We start from the raw sequence: 17,255 nt of genomic DNA, 5'->3' as shown, positions 1-17,255 counted from the left end.
CGGGCTTCAGTCACTGTGACACGTGGGCTTGGTAGTTGCAGCTCTTGGGCTCCAGGGCACAGCTTCAGCATTGTGGAGCACTGGCTTAGTTGCCCCTTGGCACCTGGAATCTTCTCAGAGCAGGGATCTAATCAATGTCCCTTGCATTGCAGGGTGGACTCTTAACTACTGGACCAGCAGGGAAGCCCTTCACTACATTCTTTCTTTCTTTCTTTGTATTATAACTGTTTTCACATCTCTTGACCCCTAGTTGTGAGCTTCTTGCAAGTGAAAGTGAAAGTCACTCAGTCGTGTCCCACTCTTTGCGACCCAGAATTCTCCAGGCCAGAATACTGGAGTGGGTTGCCTTTCCCTTCTCCAGGGTATCTTCCCAACCCAGGGATCAAACCCAGGTCTCCTGCATTGCAGGTGGATTCTTTACCAGCTGAGCCACCAGGGAAGCCCAAGAATACTGGAGTGGGTCACTGTCCATTTCTCCAGCAGATCTTCCTGACCCAGGAATCAAGCCGGGGTTTCCTGCATTGCACGCAGATTCTTTACCATCTTGGATACGATCTTATTCATCTTTTTAACAACATAGGTCTATCATACTATAAAAAAAAATTATTTTAAATTGGAGGATAATTGCTTTACAACGTTGTGTTGGTTTCTACCACACAAGAACATGAATCAGCCATAAGTATATATATATGTCCCTTCCCTCTTGAACCTCCCTCCTACCCTCCACCCTACTCCACCCCACTCCTCTAGGTTGTCACACAGCACTGGGTTGAGCTTCCTGTGTTATACAGCAGCTTCCCACTAGCTAGCTGTTTCTCACATGGTAATGTATATGTTTCAATGCTGCTCTCTCAATTAGTTCCACACTCTCCTTCCCTGGCTGTGTTCATAAGTCTGTTCTCTATGTCTGCATCTTTATTCCTGTCCTGCAGATAGGTTCATCAGTACCATTTTTCTAGATTCCATATACATGCATTAATATACAGTATTTGTTTTCTCTTTATGACTTGCTTCACTCTATAACAGGCTCTAGGTTCATCTACCTCCCTAGAATTGATTCAAATTTGTTCCTTTTTACGGCTGAATAATATTTCATTGTATATATATGTACCACATCTGCTTTGTCCATTCACCTGTCAATGGACATCCAGGTTGCTTCCATGTCCTAGCTATTGTAAATAGTGCTGCAGTGAACATTGGGGTACATGTGTCTTTTTGAATTATGGTTTTCCCAGGATATATGCCCAGTAGTGGGATTGCTGGGTCATATGGTAGTTCTAATCCTAGTTTTTAAAGAAATCCCCAAACTGTTCTGCATATGGTTATGTCAATTAACATTCCCACCAATGGTGCAAGAGGGTTCCCTTTTCTCCATATCCTGGCCCCCATTTATTGTTTGTACATTTTTTGATGATGGTCACTCTGACCATGTGAGGTGATACCTCATTGTAGTTTTTAATTTGCAAAGAATCCACCTGCAGTGCAGGAGACCTGGGTTCGACCTCTGGGTTGGGAAGATCCCCTGGAGAAGGGAAAGGCTACCCACTCCAGTATTCTGGCCTGGAGAATTCCATGGACTGTATAGTCCATGGGGTCACAAAGAATCGGACACAACTGAGCAACTTTCACTTTCACTTTTCATTTTATCTAACAATGAGCAATGTTGAGCATTTTTTTCATGTGTTTATTGGCCATCTGTATGTCTTCTTTGGAGAAATGTCTTTTTAGGTCTTCTACCCATTTTTTGATTGGGTTGTTTGTTTATCTGATATTGAACTGCATGAGCTGCTTGTATATTTTGGAGATTAATCCTTTGTCAGTTGCTTCATTTGCAATTATTTTCTCCCATTCTGAGGATTGTCTTTTCATCTTGTTTATGGTTTCCTTTGCTGTACAAAAGCTTTTAAGTTTAATTTCCCTGGTGGCTCAGATGGTGAAGAATCTGCCTGCAATGGAGGAGACCAAGGTTCAATCTCTGGATCGGGAAGATCCCCTGGAGAAGGAAATGGCAACCCACTCCAGTATTCTTGCCTGGAGAATCCCATGGACAGCGGAACCTGGAAGGCTACATAGGGTCGCAAAGAGAGAGACTAACACTTTCACTTTTCAGGTCCCATTTGTTTGTTTTTATTACCATTATTCTAGGAGGTGTGTCATAGAGGATCTTGCTTCAATTTATGTCAAAGAGTCTTCTGCCTATGTTTTCCTCTAAGAGTTTTATAGTTTCTGGTCTTACATTTAGGTCTTTAATCCATTTTGAGTTTATTTTTGTGTTTGGTGTTAGAAAGTGTTCTAATTTCTTTCTTTTACACTAGCTCTCCAATTTTGCCAGCACCACTTATTGAAGAGACTGTTTTTCCCCATTGTATATTCTTGTCTTCCAGCGGCTACTGGAGCAGGAGATATAATACTATTAGAATTCTTTTCTAGCCACTGGCAGCTGACACTCAGAAGGCTGCCCTGGCAGGTTCTTCCCTGTTGCTCAGCACAGGCAGCACTCAGAGGGCAGCCCTGATTGGGGTCCTTCTCGGTTGTTCAGTGCAGCAGGAGCTCAAAGGGCAACACTTGCTGGGGGCTCTCTCCATTGGCTAGCCGCAGGCGCTGACTGTATGGGAAGAGAGCGGCTACAGTCATGGCGACTGCAGAGACTACTGCTGCGTGTGAGTCAGCGCAGGGCCCTGCCGCCATGGCTGCCCAACTTCCCCCAAAGGCATTTTTTCCCATAAAGCAGAGATCAAAAACTCCAATGTCTACATAAGGTAAATATGGCTGGGTAGAGCACATTAGGGAGAGTCAAGGGCTTCTGGCAAGCTGGAGAAAATATGCCCTTTTCCCTAATCACATGGACATGTGCATGCATGCTAAGTCGCTTCAGTAGTGTTCGACTCTTTGTGACCCTATGGACTGTAGCCCTCCAGGCTCCCTGTCCATGGGATTCTCCAGGCAAGAATACCGGAGTGGGCTGCCATGCCATCCTCCAAGGGATCTTCCTGACCCAGGGATCAAACTCGTGTCTCTTATGTCTCCTGCATTGGCAGGCGGGTTCTTTACCACTAGTAATTGCATGGATAATACATGCAAAAGCAGAATCTGTATTTAATAGGCACCTCTGGTGTTTCAATCATTAGCCAAGTTTGTGATATATTGTGCTATGTCATAGAGCAATTTATGGTCTCCAAAGTGAAACACAAAAGATGGACTATTGAAATGTAGGAAGTTCTACATCTAATATTTATCACTTTTTTTAATTTTCATGTTATTTTTCTTCCTCGTTTCATTTTATAACATACAAAGAAACCCACATAAAAGGTGTATACCACATTGATCTTGCATATACTGTGCCAAGTCAAGCAACTGAGGTCTGAAGTATGAGACATTGCAGAGAATACAGTGTGTAGAACAGACATGGTGCTGGGATGGGCACTGCTCCATTGGCACAACTGAGCCTCCATGGAGAAAAGCAACACTGCTACAACAATTGTAAGTACAGAATACACTTTACTTCACATTTCATTCTGAGGGAAAAGGAGAGAACATAGGAGAAATCATGTCCTCTATAATTGTAAAGTGCAGATGAAATTATGAGTCCTATATGATTTTCTTCAAAACAAAAAAGAGCTAATGTGTGCTGGAGGATGGTGAGAAGGAGGCTTTCTCAAGGCCTGTGACTCAGTCAGACTGCAGGAGCACCTGGGATGTGGATGCAGTGATGTATTTGTTCACATAGATGCACACCAACTTGTAGATTAGCTGACCAGTATGGTGGAAGGCAGGCACACTTGTAAACCTAGGGTTAAGGCAGCCTCTCTCTGGTGTGGCAGGTCAAAAAGCACGGAAGCCCAACTCTAGATTCCAGTGTCTAGACATCTCAGGCTGATTTTAACAGCCACTAGGAGTCCCAGCAGGACATGGGGCCTGCTTTTATACCTACCTCCACCGTGCTGGTTGGCGAGGTGGTTATAAAGGACTGACTTCCTTCTACTCTAGTGGAGTCATGAAATTCAAAGAAACCAGGGAAATATCACCCTCCTTAGTCCATTAATTAAAATAAAGTTTCCATTTCTTTAAACAAGACCCCATATAATGTTTATTTAAATAAGAATGAAGTTTATTCACCTCTCAAGTAAAAGCCCAAACTTGTAGGTGGCTCTGGTTTGCAAAGTTGTCAGTCTCTCAGGTTCCTTCCATTTATTTGCTCCATGATCTCTAGGATGTTGCCCTTATTTACATGACCAAAAATGCCCATATATGGCCAATTTAAAATTGACTGTTATGAGGAAGAAAGGAAAATTTGCTTTGAGGACAACCACCAACCTCTAGCATGCTATGACAACCAAGTCAAGCCCTGCAGCATGAAACAAATCAAAAGGTAGTCTCATAGCGTGTACGATGAAAGAGTTTTCTATATACTCCAGAGAGCAGTTTTTAAAACAAGGCTTTTTTAATTCAGTGTACTGAATGGCAACAATCTATAGTTTCTGCATAAGGTCATGGGAAAATCTTAACTAGGTTATCCGTCTGTCCTGAGCAACATAGCACACTTCATATATAGATGCAGTGGTACTGATGGCAGCTGAATTTTTTCAAACAAACTGGACAATTTTTAGTATATTTAAGGGAAGTGCAGAGGCACTGCCTACAGATGTGGCCACATTCTGTAAAGTAGACATGTCATTTACTCAGTTCAATCTCTTGAGTGCCTATCCATACAATTTCAACAGTGGATATAACCAAGTAATGTGCAACTTAAAGTTTCTTCTTCCAGGGCGTTATGGTAGGTACTGTTGGTCACAGATGCATCTCTGTCCCTTATCAACCCCTTCTTATCACTGCTCACCACACAGCTGCCAGTTTGGCCATGCAGTGACCTTGTATTTCCACCTGACCTCCTCCTTTCTTCAGTAATCACAACAGAGACATGGTGAGTTAGGTTAATCACTGCAGGGTCTAGAGATTCACAAGTGAGTTCAGCTGTTTCATAACTTTCCCCAAGTCCTATCAGTTCCACTTCCAAGATCATGTCCAGAGTTGTGCCCCCTTCCACAGATGTGTGGAATTCTCTTGCTTGTCTGGAACTCACCTTGATACCATAGTACATTCTTGTGTTCTTTGTGCTTTTTAGATCCAGTGTTCAGAGAAATAAGTAACCTGTGCCAAAGTTTATAGTGAATGCTAAACAACAGTGGGAAAAGTGTCAGACTTTATTTTTGGGGGCTCCAAAATCACTGCAGATGGTGATTGCAGCCATGAAATTAAAAGATGCTTACTCCTTGGAAGGAAAGTTATGACCAACCTAGATAGCATATTGAAAAGCAGAGACATTACTTTGCCAACAAAGGTCTGTCTAGTCAAGGCTATGGTTTCTCCAGTTGTCACGTATGGATGTGAGAGTTGGACTGTGAAGAAGGCTGAGTCCCGAAGAATTGATGCTTTTGAACTGTGGTGTTGGAGAAGACTCTTGAGAGTCCCTTGGACTCCAAGGAGATCCAACCAGTCCATTCTAAAGGAGATCAGTCCTGGATAGTCATTGGAAGGACTGATACTAAAGCTGAAACTCCAATACTTTGGCCACTTCATGTGAAGAGTTGGCTTATTGGAAAAGACCCTGATGCTGGGAGGGATTGAGGGCAAGAGGAGAAGGGGACGACAGAGGATGAGATGGCTGGATGGCATCACCACCTCGATGGACATGAGTTTGAGTAAACTCCTGGAGTTGGTGATGGACAGGGAGGCCTGTCGTGCTGCAATTCATGGGGTCGCAAAGAGTCAGACAGACTGAGCAACTGAACTGAACTGAAACTCCTCAATGTCCCACAGCTCTTGGTTGAGCTCAGATTTTCCAGTATATTTGAACTCTGATTCTGGTTCCATTCCTGTTTCCACCTCCACAACTGCTGTGTTCCCACAGTGGGGTGGGGTGAATCTTCTGGGAGCCACTTACGAGAAAGCTCAATCTGAATTTTTAACTGAAGAAAAAGGAAAAATTAAGCATTAATAATCCTTAAAATAAGATTGACAGCAGCATAAAATATATAGATAAATAGAGGAAAGTGTATTCAAAAATTTTGATAACTGTGCATTTAAACTTAGTTTAAACTTTGTGTCCCTCCTCATTCCATGTCCTGATGATGGTGAGGAGGAGAAGGAGAAGCCCAGTGGGCACTAACATAAAGAGAAGCACAAAATCATTAACCAAGGAGAAAGGGTCACTACTTCATCCAAGATCCATTATGAGAATCTCAATAAAACACTTTTTTTTTTTCAGAGTGAAAATGGAGAGACTAAAAAGCTCTGTGTATATTTGAGTTTCTAATAGTAAATAAGAGATGAATGAACCAATTAGTCCATGCAGAGGTTCATCTTGGCCAGGATTCCCTTTCTAACAGAGGCAGCTAGTGAAGTTTTATCCTAGATTCTATTGTAGAAAAGAGGGTATGGAGTCCAAGCATTAGCCATAGAGAGATTTGGTTTGAGTCTAGTCCCTGTGATATTGGGACATGTGACCTAGATAGTTAAACTTCTCAAAACCTCAGCATGAAGATACTTCTTTAAAATTATTTTGTAATTTAAAAATAATGCATCATTAATCATCATTAGGGAAATGCAAATCAAAGCCATAATTAGATACCATTTCACACCAACTAGGATGACTATAATTAAAAAGATAGATATGGGGATTCTCTGGTACTCCAGTGGTTACAACTTAGTGCTTTCACTGCCATGGGCCCAGGGTTTGATCCCTAGTCAGGGAACGAAGATCCCACAAGCCACATGGCATGGCCAAAAAAAAAATAGATAATAACAATTGTTCACCCAACACAGAGCACCTAAATACATAAAGCAAATATGAGCAGACATACAGGAAGAAGTCAACAGTAACATAATAGTAGGGGACTTTAATACCCCCACATACATCAGTAGATCATCTAGACAGAAAATCAATAAGGAAACACTGCCTTAAACACTATATTAGAACAGCTGAACAGATATATAGAACATTCCATGCAAAAGCAGTAGAATACACATTTTTTCAAGTGCACGTGGAACATTCTCCAGAATAGATAATGTACTAGGCCACAAAGGAAGTCTCAACAAACTTAAGAAAACTGAAATCATATCAGGCATCTTTCCAACCACAATGCCATGAGACTAGAAATAACTACAAGGGGAAAAAAACACATGGAGACTAAACAATATGCTACTAAACAATCAATGGATCACTGAAGAAATCAAAGAAGAAATTAAAAACATACCTGGAGACAAGACTTCCTGGCGGTTCAGTTCTAAGGGGGAAGAATAAACAAAACTCAAAAGTTAGTGTAAGGAAAGAAATCATAAAGGTGTCAGAGTGGAAATAAATGAAACTGGTACTTGAAAAATAGAAAAGATCTATGAAACGTCAGAGTTGTTTTTTTTTTTTAAGATAAACAAAATTGATCAAGCATTAACCAGACCCATCAGGAAAAAGAGAGAGCCCAAATAAACGAAAATCAAAGTAAAAGAGAGATTACTGGGTACAATTATATGCCAATAAAATGAACAACCTAGAAGAAATGGAAAAATTCCTAGCAATGTACAGCCTCCCAAGACTGAATCAGGAAGAAAGAGAAAATATGAACTGACCAATTACTAGTATGAAATTGAATCAGTAATTCCAAAACTCCCAATCAAAAAAAAAAAAAAAAAGCCCATGACAAGATGACTTACCATTTAGAGAACAGTTAACACCTATCCTTCTCAAACTGTTCCAAAAAACTGAAGAGGAAGGAATGCTTCTGAACTCATTGTATAAGACCAGTATCATCCTGGTACCAAAACCAAACAAATATCACAAAAAAAGAAAATTATATGCCAAAATCCTTGACAAACATAGATGTAAAAATCCTTACAAAATACAATATTAGCAAGTCAAATTCAACAATACCTTAAAAGGATCATATATCATGATCAAGTAATCCCAGAGATGCACGGATGGGTCAGCATTCACAGGACATCACATTAACTGTATATTGTCACCGTGCTTATTTAACTTATATGCAGAGTACATCATGAGAAACTGGGCTGGAGAAAGCACAAACTGGAATCAAGATTGCCAGGAGAAATATCAATAACCTCAGATATGCAGATGACACCACCCTTATGGCAGAAAGTGAAGAAGAACTAAAGAGCCTCTTGATGAAAGTGAAAGAGGAGAGTGAAAAACTTGGCTTAAAGCTCAACATTCAGAAAACGGAGATCATGGCATCTGGTCCCATCACTTCATGGCAAATAGATGGGGAAATAGTGGAAACAAGAACAGACTTTATTTCTCTGGGCTCCAAAATCACTGCAGATGGTGATTGAAGCCACGAAATTAAAAGACGCTTACTCCTTGGATAGAAAGTTATGACCAACCTAGACAGCATATTGCAAAGCAGAGATGTTACTTTGTCAACAAAGGTCTATCTAGTCAAGGCTATGGTTTTTCCAGTAGTCATGTATGGATGTGAGAGTTGGACTATAAAGAAAGCTGAGCGCAGAATTGATGCTTTTGAACTGTGATGTTGGAGAAGACTCTTGAGAGTCCCTTGGACTGCAAAGAGATCCAACCAGTCATCCTAAAGGAGATCAGTCCTGGGTGTTCATTGGTAGGACTGATGTTGAAGCTAAAACTCTAATACTTTGGCCACCTGATGCAAAGAGCTGACTCATTTGAAAAGACCCTGATGCTGGGAGGGATTGAGGGCAGCAGGAGAAGAGGACAACAGAGGATGAGATGGTTGGACAGCATCACCGACTCGATGGACATGGGTTTGGGTGAACTCCAGGAGTTGGTGATGGACAGGGAGGCCTGGCGTGCTGCAGTTCATGGGGTCACAAGGAGTCAGACACGAGTGAGTGACTGAACTTAACTGAATAAAAATTATATGATCATCTCAATTGATGCAGAAAAAGATTTTGACAAAATTAAACATTTACTTATGATTAAAAACTCAATGAAGTGGGTATAGAGGGAATATATACCTCAACATAATAAAGGCCATACATTGACAAGCCCACAACTAATGTTATACTCAATAATGAAAAGCTGAAAGATCAGAAATAGGACAAAGATACCTATTCTCCCCACTACTCTCACCACTTTTATTCAGTGTAGTATTGGAAGTCCTAACTATAGCAGTAAGACAAGAAAAAGAAAAAAAAAAGGAAATCCAAGTTGGAAAGGAAGAAGTAAAACTTTCACTGTTTGCAGATGACATTATATTATATGTAGAAAATCCTAAAGACACCACCGTAAATCTACTAGAACTCATCAATGAATTTGGTAAAGTAACAGGATATGAAATTAATATACAGAAATCTGTTGCATTTCTATACAGTAACAATGAACTGTCAGAAATATTAAGAAAACAGTACCAAAGAAACAATAAACCCTGCTGTGATGCTGTGTAAAAAAAGAAAGAAAACAGCCCCATTTACAATCCTATCAAAAAGAATAAAATACCTAAGAATAAATCTAAGGACATAAAAGACCTGTACTCAGAAAACTATAAACAGCAATAAAAGAAATCAAAGATGAAATAAGCAGATGGAAAGATACACTGTGTCCATGGATTTGAAGAGTTAATATTGCTAAAGTGACCATACTTCCCAAAATAATCTACAGATTCAGTCCAATCCCTATCAAAATACCAGTGACACTCTTCATATAATTCTAAAATTTGTAAAGAAACATAATAGATCCTGACTAGCCAAAATAATCTTGACAAAGAAGAACAAAGCTGACAGTCTCACATGCTCTGATTTCAAACTCTACTACAAAGCTACAGTCATCAAAACAGTATGCTACTGGCATCAGTTCAGTTCAGTTCAGTCACTCAGTCGTGTCCGACTCTTTGCAACCCCATGAATCGCAGCACGCCAGGCCTCCCTGTCCATCACCGTCTCGTGGAGTTCACTCAAATTCATGTCCATCGAGTTGGTGATGCCATTCAGCCATCTCATCCTCTGTCATCCCCTTCTCCTCCTGCCCCAAATCCCTCCCAGCATCAGAGTCTTTTCCAATGAGTCAACTCTTCACATGAGGTGGCCAAAGTACTGGAGTTTCAGCTTTAGCATCATTCCTTCCAAAGAACACCCAGGGCTGATCTCCTTTAGAATGGACTGGTTGGATCTCTTTGCAGTCCAGAGGACTCTCCAAAGTCTTATCCAACACCATACTTCAAAATCATCAATTCTTCAGCGCTCAGCTTTCTTCACAGTCCAACTCTCACATCCATACATGACCACTGGAAAACCCATAGCCTTGACTAGACAGATCTTTGTTGGCAAAGTAATGTCTCTGCTTTTCAATATGCTATCTAGGTTGGTCGTAACGTTCCTTGCAAGCAGTAAGCGTCTTTTAATTTCATGGCTGCAATCACCATCTGCAGTGATTTTGGAGCCCAAAAAAATAAAGTCTGACACTGTCTCCACTGTTTCCCCATCTATTACCCATGTAGTGATGGGACCAGATGCCATGATCTTAGTTTTCTGAATGTTGAGCTTTAAGCCAACTTTTTCACTCTCCTCTTTCTCTTTCATCAAGAGGCTTTTGAGTTCCTCTTCACTTTCTGCCATAAGGGTGGTGTCATCTGCATATCTGAGGTTATTGATATTTCTCCCGGCAATCTTGATTCCAGCTTGTGCTTCTTCCAGCCCAGCGTTTCTCATGATGAACTCTGCATATAAGTTAAACAAACAGGGTGGCAATATACAGCCTTGATGTACTCCTTTTCCTATTTGGAACCAGTCTGTTGTTCCATGTCCAGTTCTAACTGTTGCTTCCTGACTTGCATATAAGTTTCTCAAGGGGCAGGTCAGGTTGTCTGGTATTCCCATCTCTTGAAGAATTTTCCACAGTTTATTGTGATCCACACAGTCAAAGGCTTTGGCATAGTCAATAAAGCAGAAATAGATGTTTTTTCTGGGACTCTCTTGCTTTTTCAATGATCCAGCAGATGTTGGCAATTTGATCTCTGGTTCCTCTGCCTTTTCTAAAACCAGCTTGAACATCTGGAAGTTCACGGTTCACATATTGCTGAAGCCCGGCTTGAAGAATTGTGAGCATTACTTTACTAGCGTGTGAGATGAGTGCAATTGTGTGGTAGCTTGAGCATTCTTTGGCATTGCCTTTCTTTGGGATTGGAGTCAAAACTCACCTTTTCCAGTCCTGTGGCCACTGCTGAGATTTCCAAATTTGCTGACATATTGAGTGCAGCACTTTCACAACATCATTTTTCAGGATTTGAAATAGCTCAACTGGAATTCCATCATCTCCACTAGCTTTTTTCGTAGTGATGCTTTCTAAGGCCCACTTGACTTCACATTCCAGGATGTCTGGCTCTACGTGAGTGATCACACCATCATGATTATCTTGGTCTTGAAGATCTTTTTTATACAGTTCTTCTGTGTATTCTTGCCACATCTTCTTAATATCTTCTGCTTCTGTTGGGTCCATACAATTTCTGTCCTTTATCGAGCCCATCTTTGCATGAAATGTTCCCTTGGTATCTCTAATTTTCTTGAAGAGATCTCTGGTCTTTCCCATTCTGTTATTTTCCTCTGTTTCTTTGCATTGATCGCTGAAGAAGGCTTTCTTATCTCTCCTTGCTATTCTTTGGAACTCTGAATTCAGATGCTTATATCTTTCCTTTTCTCCTTTGCTTTTCACTTCTCTTCTTTTCACAGCTGTTTATAAAGCCTCCCCAGACAGCCATTTTGCTTTTTTGCATTTCTTCTCCATGGGGATGGTCTTGATCCCTGTCTCCTGTGCAATGTCACAAACCTCAGTCCATAGTTCATCAGGCACTCTATCTATCAGATCTAGGCCCTTAAATCTATTTTTCACTTCCACTGTATAATCATAAGGGATTTGATTTAGGTCATACCTGAATGGTCTAGTGGTTTTCCCTACTTTCTTCAATTTAAGTCTGAATTTGGCAATAAGGAGTTCATGATCTGAGCCACAGTCAGCTCCTGCCTTGTTTTTGCTGACTGTATAGAGCTTCTCCATCTTTGGCTGCAAAGAATATAATCAATCTGATTTCAGTGTTGACCATCTGGTGATGTCCATGTGTAGAGTCTTCTCTTGTGTTTTTGGAAGAGGGTGTTTGCTATTACCAGTGTGTTCTCTTGGCAAAATTCTATTAGCCTTTTCCCTGCTTCATTCCATACTCCTAGGCCAAATTTGCCTGTTACTCCAGGTATTTCTTGACTTCCTACTTTTGCATTCCAGTCCCCTGTAATGAAAGGACATCTTTTTTGGGTGTTAGTTCTACAAGGTCTTGTAGGTCTTCATAGAACCGTTCAACTTCAGCTTCTTCAGCATTACTGGTTGGGGCATAGACTTGGATTACTGTGATATTGAATGGTTTGCCTTTGAAACGAACAGAGATCATTCTGTCGTTTTTTAGATTGCATCCAAGTACTGCATTTCGGACTCTTTTGATGACCATGATGGCTACTCCATTTCTTCTAAGGGATTCCTGCTGAGAGAGTCCTTTCCTAGGCAGGTTGATAAGGAGTCTAGGGGTCCCCAAGGAGAGAGGGGTCTGGAATTCTCAAGGAGGAAGAAAGGACAAACCTTTTTCCTTTCTCCACACTCCTTAGGATTATATAACAATAATGTATCCTGCCTAAGGACAGCCTCTGGATTAAACCTTCTGTTATCTTAAAATGTAAATTATGGGAGTAGACCTGGTCTTTACAAGGATGTATCCTGCCTGAGGACAGTGTTATCTTAAAATGTAAATTATGGGAGTAGGTCTGATGATGTCTTTACAACCTCCAGACATTCTTTGGATTATATAACTTCATTGTTAACACTAGCAAGCGGGTACTCTTTCCACCCCCTTCTGATGCCTATGTCAGAAGCTTTCTCTATCTCCTCTATACTTTAATAAAACTTTATTACACAAAGGCTCTGAGCGATCAAGCCTCATCTCTGGCCCCGGATTGAGTTCTTCTCCTCCGGGGGCCAAGAATCCCGGTGTCTGCGTGTGATTCAACAACAACCTTTCATCTTCGAGGCTCGTCCGGGATCCTTCAGGACAAGGTAAGGATGCTTGGAGCTTTAGTTCTTTGTTCTCTTAGCAAACATGTTTTCTGCTGTGCTTTACTAACTCTACGGTGTGCTTGTGTGAATGAATGACATGCCCTGTGTGAAGCAAGTAAGGAGCCCTGCCCTGGGGTTCCACGGTGATCTCATAAGGCTTATGGCAGAAACCTGTCAGGGGGTTATACCGACCTGCCAATGTCAAGAGGCACCCAATATCTCCTTCGGAAACAAACCAGAAATGGGCAAAGCGTGTGGACTGAACTCTCCTTTCTCGGTCAAACTTTTCAGTCTCTTTGACCATTTCATAACTCCTTGGGAATTAGAAGTACTAATGTAATCTATCGGATCATAGACTTTCAAGGGACTTGTGATCTATACTGTTACTGTGTACTGTGGCTTAGGTCCCAAACTTGGATGGGTAGCCAAGAAAGCGCCTAGCCTCGGTAGAAATCAAAAGTTCGGAAGCTAGATGGAGCTCTAGCTCCAAGAACATCTCTGAGGTTAAAGGTTACTCAGATTGGGACTGCAATGGGTTTTTTTTCTTTGGTAACGCTGGCTCTTAGTGGATCAGAGGAGGTTCTTATACTGGTGTGGTGACGCTTGGAAAGAACATCTCAGTTTTATGTTCGTGTCGGTCTTATTGTGGTCAGGAAATACTCAGGGTCGTGCACAGGCACTCAGGTGACTCAATGTTTCCCCCAGTAGTGTCCCCCTGGGTGACATCAGAGGCAAGCAAGGTTAAAGATGAAGAGCTGGACGTCAAGTAGGGATGCTATCAAGTCTACCCCTGGTACATCCCCACCCCATCTCGGTGGTAGAACCAGGAGGGACGTGGACTGCGCCTGCGTCGGTAAGGGACAGACTAAGTCTGACCAGGAAGGAAAAGCTTTTGGTGTAACGTCTGTCTACACCCCCATCTAGAGCAGGGAGGGACGCCTCCGGTAGAAAAATGGCCTTGGTCGCTTTTTTCTCTCTTACAGATGGGAGCTAACAATTCCAGCCTCATTCCTTTGAACTGTATCCTGAAAAACTGGGATAGATTTGATCCCCAGGGCTTAAAGAGGACATACCTGGTCTTCCTATGTGATACTGCATGGCCACGGTATCCATTGGAGGACGGCAAACAGTGGCCAGTTGGAGGGATTCTTAATACTGTTCTATAATTAGACCGGTTCTGTAAGGAACAAGGGAAATGGGTAGAAATGGCGTATGTGTTGCCCTTTTTCTCTCTGCAAAATATGCCAGACTTATGTCCTAAGGGTATCGATTTGGGCGTGAAACCTTCAGCTCCCTCCTGTCCTCCCACTTTGCCCCCGTACCCGGGGCTCCAAGCTGAGCAAACTGAAAGCCAGAGAACCCCCCTCAGAAGGGTTGCCTTGGTCTCAGTGGAAATCCAAACTGAGATTCAAACTGCCCACATGGAGGTCCAAACAACTCCTGTCTCAGTAAGACCTCAGGCTACTCTGGTTTCAGTAGAAACTCAGACCATCGAAGTAAAAGATGAGATGGAGGACAGGAGACAAAGAGAAGAGGAAAAACAGGTTTCTCCAATCTATCCCTGGGATCATATGCGCAGAACAGCCAGAGAGACTGAGGAACAGCCGCACAAGCTGTTGCCTCTTTATGAAACACCCACTGGGAGAAATAATCAGTCTGTGAGAGTTAATAAGCCTTTCTCTTATCAAGAAATACAAAGAATCAAGGAGGATCTGGTAAACTATCTAGAGGACCCAGAAAAATATATTAGAGCTTATAAAGGTGTTACTCTGCCTTATGACCTCACTTGGAAGGATATGATGTATATCTTGGGACAAATGCTGACTCCCGAGTCAAAGACTCGAGTTTTGGGAAAAGCGATTGCTTATGGAGATGAATGGCTTGGTAATGAATCAGTAGGGAAGAGGGAGAACGAGATAGCGGCCCTCCCCAGGGGGAATCAGGCGGTCCCAACTATAGAACCAAACTGGGACTTCAACACAGCTAAAGGAAGATGGGATCAGAGTCATTTTGTTAGATGTATTCTTGAAGGACTTAGGCAGGCGCATTCTAAGCCTTTAAACTATGGCAAATTGGCGACATAGAACAGGAGGAGAAGGAAGCTCCTGGTAAATTCCTAGATAGACTGAGAGAAGCCCTTCACAGATTCACTGAGATTGATCCTGAAAGTGAAGAGGGAAAAGTGATCTTAAAGGATAGATTTCTCACTCAGTCAGCTCCAGATATCCGCCGAAAGCTATTAAAACGGGCGTATGGACCAAATCAGTCTTTAGATATTCTGTTACAACTGGCTCAGACAGTCTATTATGGTAGGGAATATGAGGAAAAGAAAGAAAGGCAAAAAAAGACAAAGGAAAAGGCAGAAGCCTTCGACATGGCTATGAAAAACGTTCTTAAACAGCCTGAGAAAAATGCCCAGAGGGACCCAGGTGAAAAGGGATGGGCTTGCTATTACTGTGGAAAGGAGGGGCACCTCAAGAGGGATTGCCCTCAGGCATCTAAGCCGCCCCCGGCTCCATGTCCGGTCTGCAAAGGACCACACTGGAAGAGAGACTGCCCCCAGAGGCGTAGGTCTCAGGAGTTGGACTCTCAAGACAATCAGGACTGAAGGTGCCCGGGGGTCCCCACACAAGCTCCTGTCCTAATTACACCTGAGGAACCCCGGGTATTAATAATTGTGGGGGGGCCAATCCGTTGATTTCCTTTTAGATACTGGGGCAACTTACTCTGTGCTTACTGAAGCCCCTGGCCCACTTTCTTCCTGATCCGCTTCCGTAATGGGACTGTCTGGACGAGCCAAAAGGTATTATTTCAGCTATTCTTTATCTTGCAACTGGGATTCTGTGCTCTTTTCACACGAGTTTCCGATCGTGCCAGAATCTCCCTCACCCCTTTTGGGAAGGGATATACTGAGCAACAGAGAAGGCAATGGCACCCCACTCCAGTACTTTTGCCTGGAAAATCCCATGGACGGAGGAGCCTGGTAGGCTGCAGTCCATGGGGTCACTGAGGGTCAGACAGGACTGAGCAACTTCACTTTCACGCATTGGAGAAGGAAATGGCAACCCACTCCAGTGTTCTTGCCTGGAGAATCCCAGGGATGGGGGAGCCTGGTGGGCTTCCATCTATGGGGTCGCACAGAGTCAGACACGACTGAAGCGACTTAGCAGCAGCGACGGCATACTGAGCAAGGTCCATGCCTCTGTTTTCATGAATATGGAGCCCTTCCTTTCTCTCCCTTTAGTTGAACAAAATGTAAATCCTAGAGTATGGGCTGATGGAAAATCTGTGGGTCGAGCACAAAATGCTACTCCTGTAGTTGTTAAGCTCAAAGACCCGTACGTATTCCCACATAAGAAGCAGTATCCACTGAAACCTGAAGTTGAGGAAGGGTTAAAACCCATCATCAAATATTTAAAGGAGCAGGGACTATTAATTCCCTGTAACAGTCCTTGCAACACTCCTATTTGGGGTATAAAGAAATCGAATGGTAAATGGAGACTAGTTCAAGATTTATGAATAATAAATGAGGCTGTAGTTCCTTTACACCCCATGGTGCCTAATCCTTATACTCTATTGTTTGAAATTCCTGAACGGGCCAAATATTTCTCAGTAATTGATTTAAAGGATGACTTCTATTCAGTGCCTTTGGCGGAAGAAAGTCAATTTCTATTTGCCTTTGAAGACCCTACTCAGCCAGCTTCTCAGTTAACCTGGACAGTTTTGCCCCAGGGATTTCGTGACAGTCCTCATTTATTTGGACAAAGTTTGTCACGGGATCTACAAAACTTTAATATCTCTGAAGCAGTGGTGTTACAGTATGTAGATGATATTTTTCTCTGTGCTGAGACAGAGGAAGTTTGTTTGTGAGCCTCAGAAGATTTCTTAAACTTTCTGGCAGGCTGTGGTTACAAGGCATCAAGAGAAAAGTCTCAGCTTTGTCAACAATTGGTTAGATATCTGGGCCTAATCATATCAGAAGGGACTAGGGCCATAGGCCCTGAGAGAATTAAACCTATACTAAATCATCCCCTACCTATGACTTTAAGACAATTGAGAGGATTTTGGGGAATCACAGGTTACTGTCGCATTTGGATTCCGAGTTATGGGGAACTTGCCCGGCCTTTATATAAACTTATAGCTGAAACTCAGCAGGCCCAAACCAACAAACTGGTTTGGT

The 17,255-nt window shown here is 42.3% G+C and overlaps 2 protein-coding genes across 2 annotated transcripts in view; one reads left to right on the top strand and one right to left on the bottom strand.

Annotated features, from left to right (window-relative positions):
• Positions 1 to 2,688, bottom strand: part of TRIM69 (tripartite motif containing 69) — a 37,870-nt gene extending 35,182 nt beyond the window's left edge. Inside the window, exon 1 of the mRNA XM_055539033.1 lies at positions 2,566 to 2,688. Coding sequence (XP_055395008.1) covers positions 2,566 to 2,688 — 123 coding nt within the window. The remainder of the gene's footprint in view (positions 1 to 2,565) is intronic.
• A 9,958-nt stretch (positions 2,689 to 12,646) lies between these two features.
• The window catches only part of PATL2 (PAT1 homolog 2), a 73,691-nt gene continuing 69,082 nt past the window's right edge, over positions 12,647 to 17,255 (top strand). Inside the window, exon 1 of the mRNA XM_055538951.1 lies at positions 12,647 to 13,075. The gene's annotated coding sequence lies outside the window, so the exon portion shown is untranslated. The remainder of the gene's footprint in view (positions 13,076 to 17,255) is intronic.

Source organism: Bubalus kerabau, chromosome 10 (assembly GCF_029407905.1).
Source record: "Bubalus kerabau isolate K-KA32 ecotype Philippines breed swamp buffalo chromosome 10, PCC_UOA_SB_1v2, whole genome shotgun sequence".
NCBI lineage: Eukaryota > Metazoa > Chordata > Mammalia > Artiodactyla > Bovidae > Bubalus > Bubalus kerabau.
Note: the sequence above shows the minus strand (reverse complement) of the source record. Positions and strands in the feature narration are given on the sequence as shown.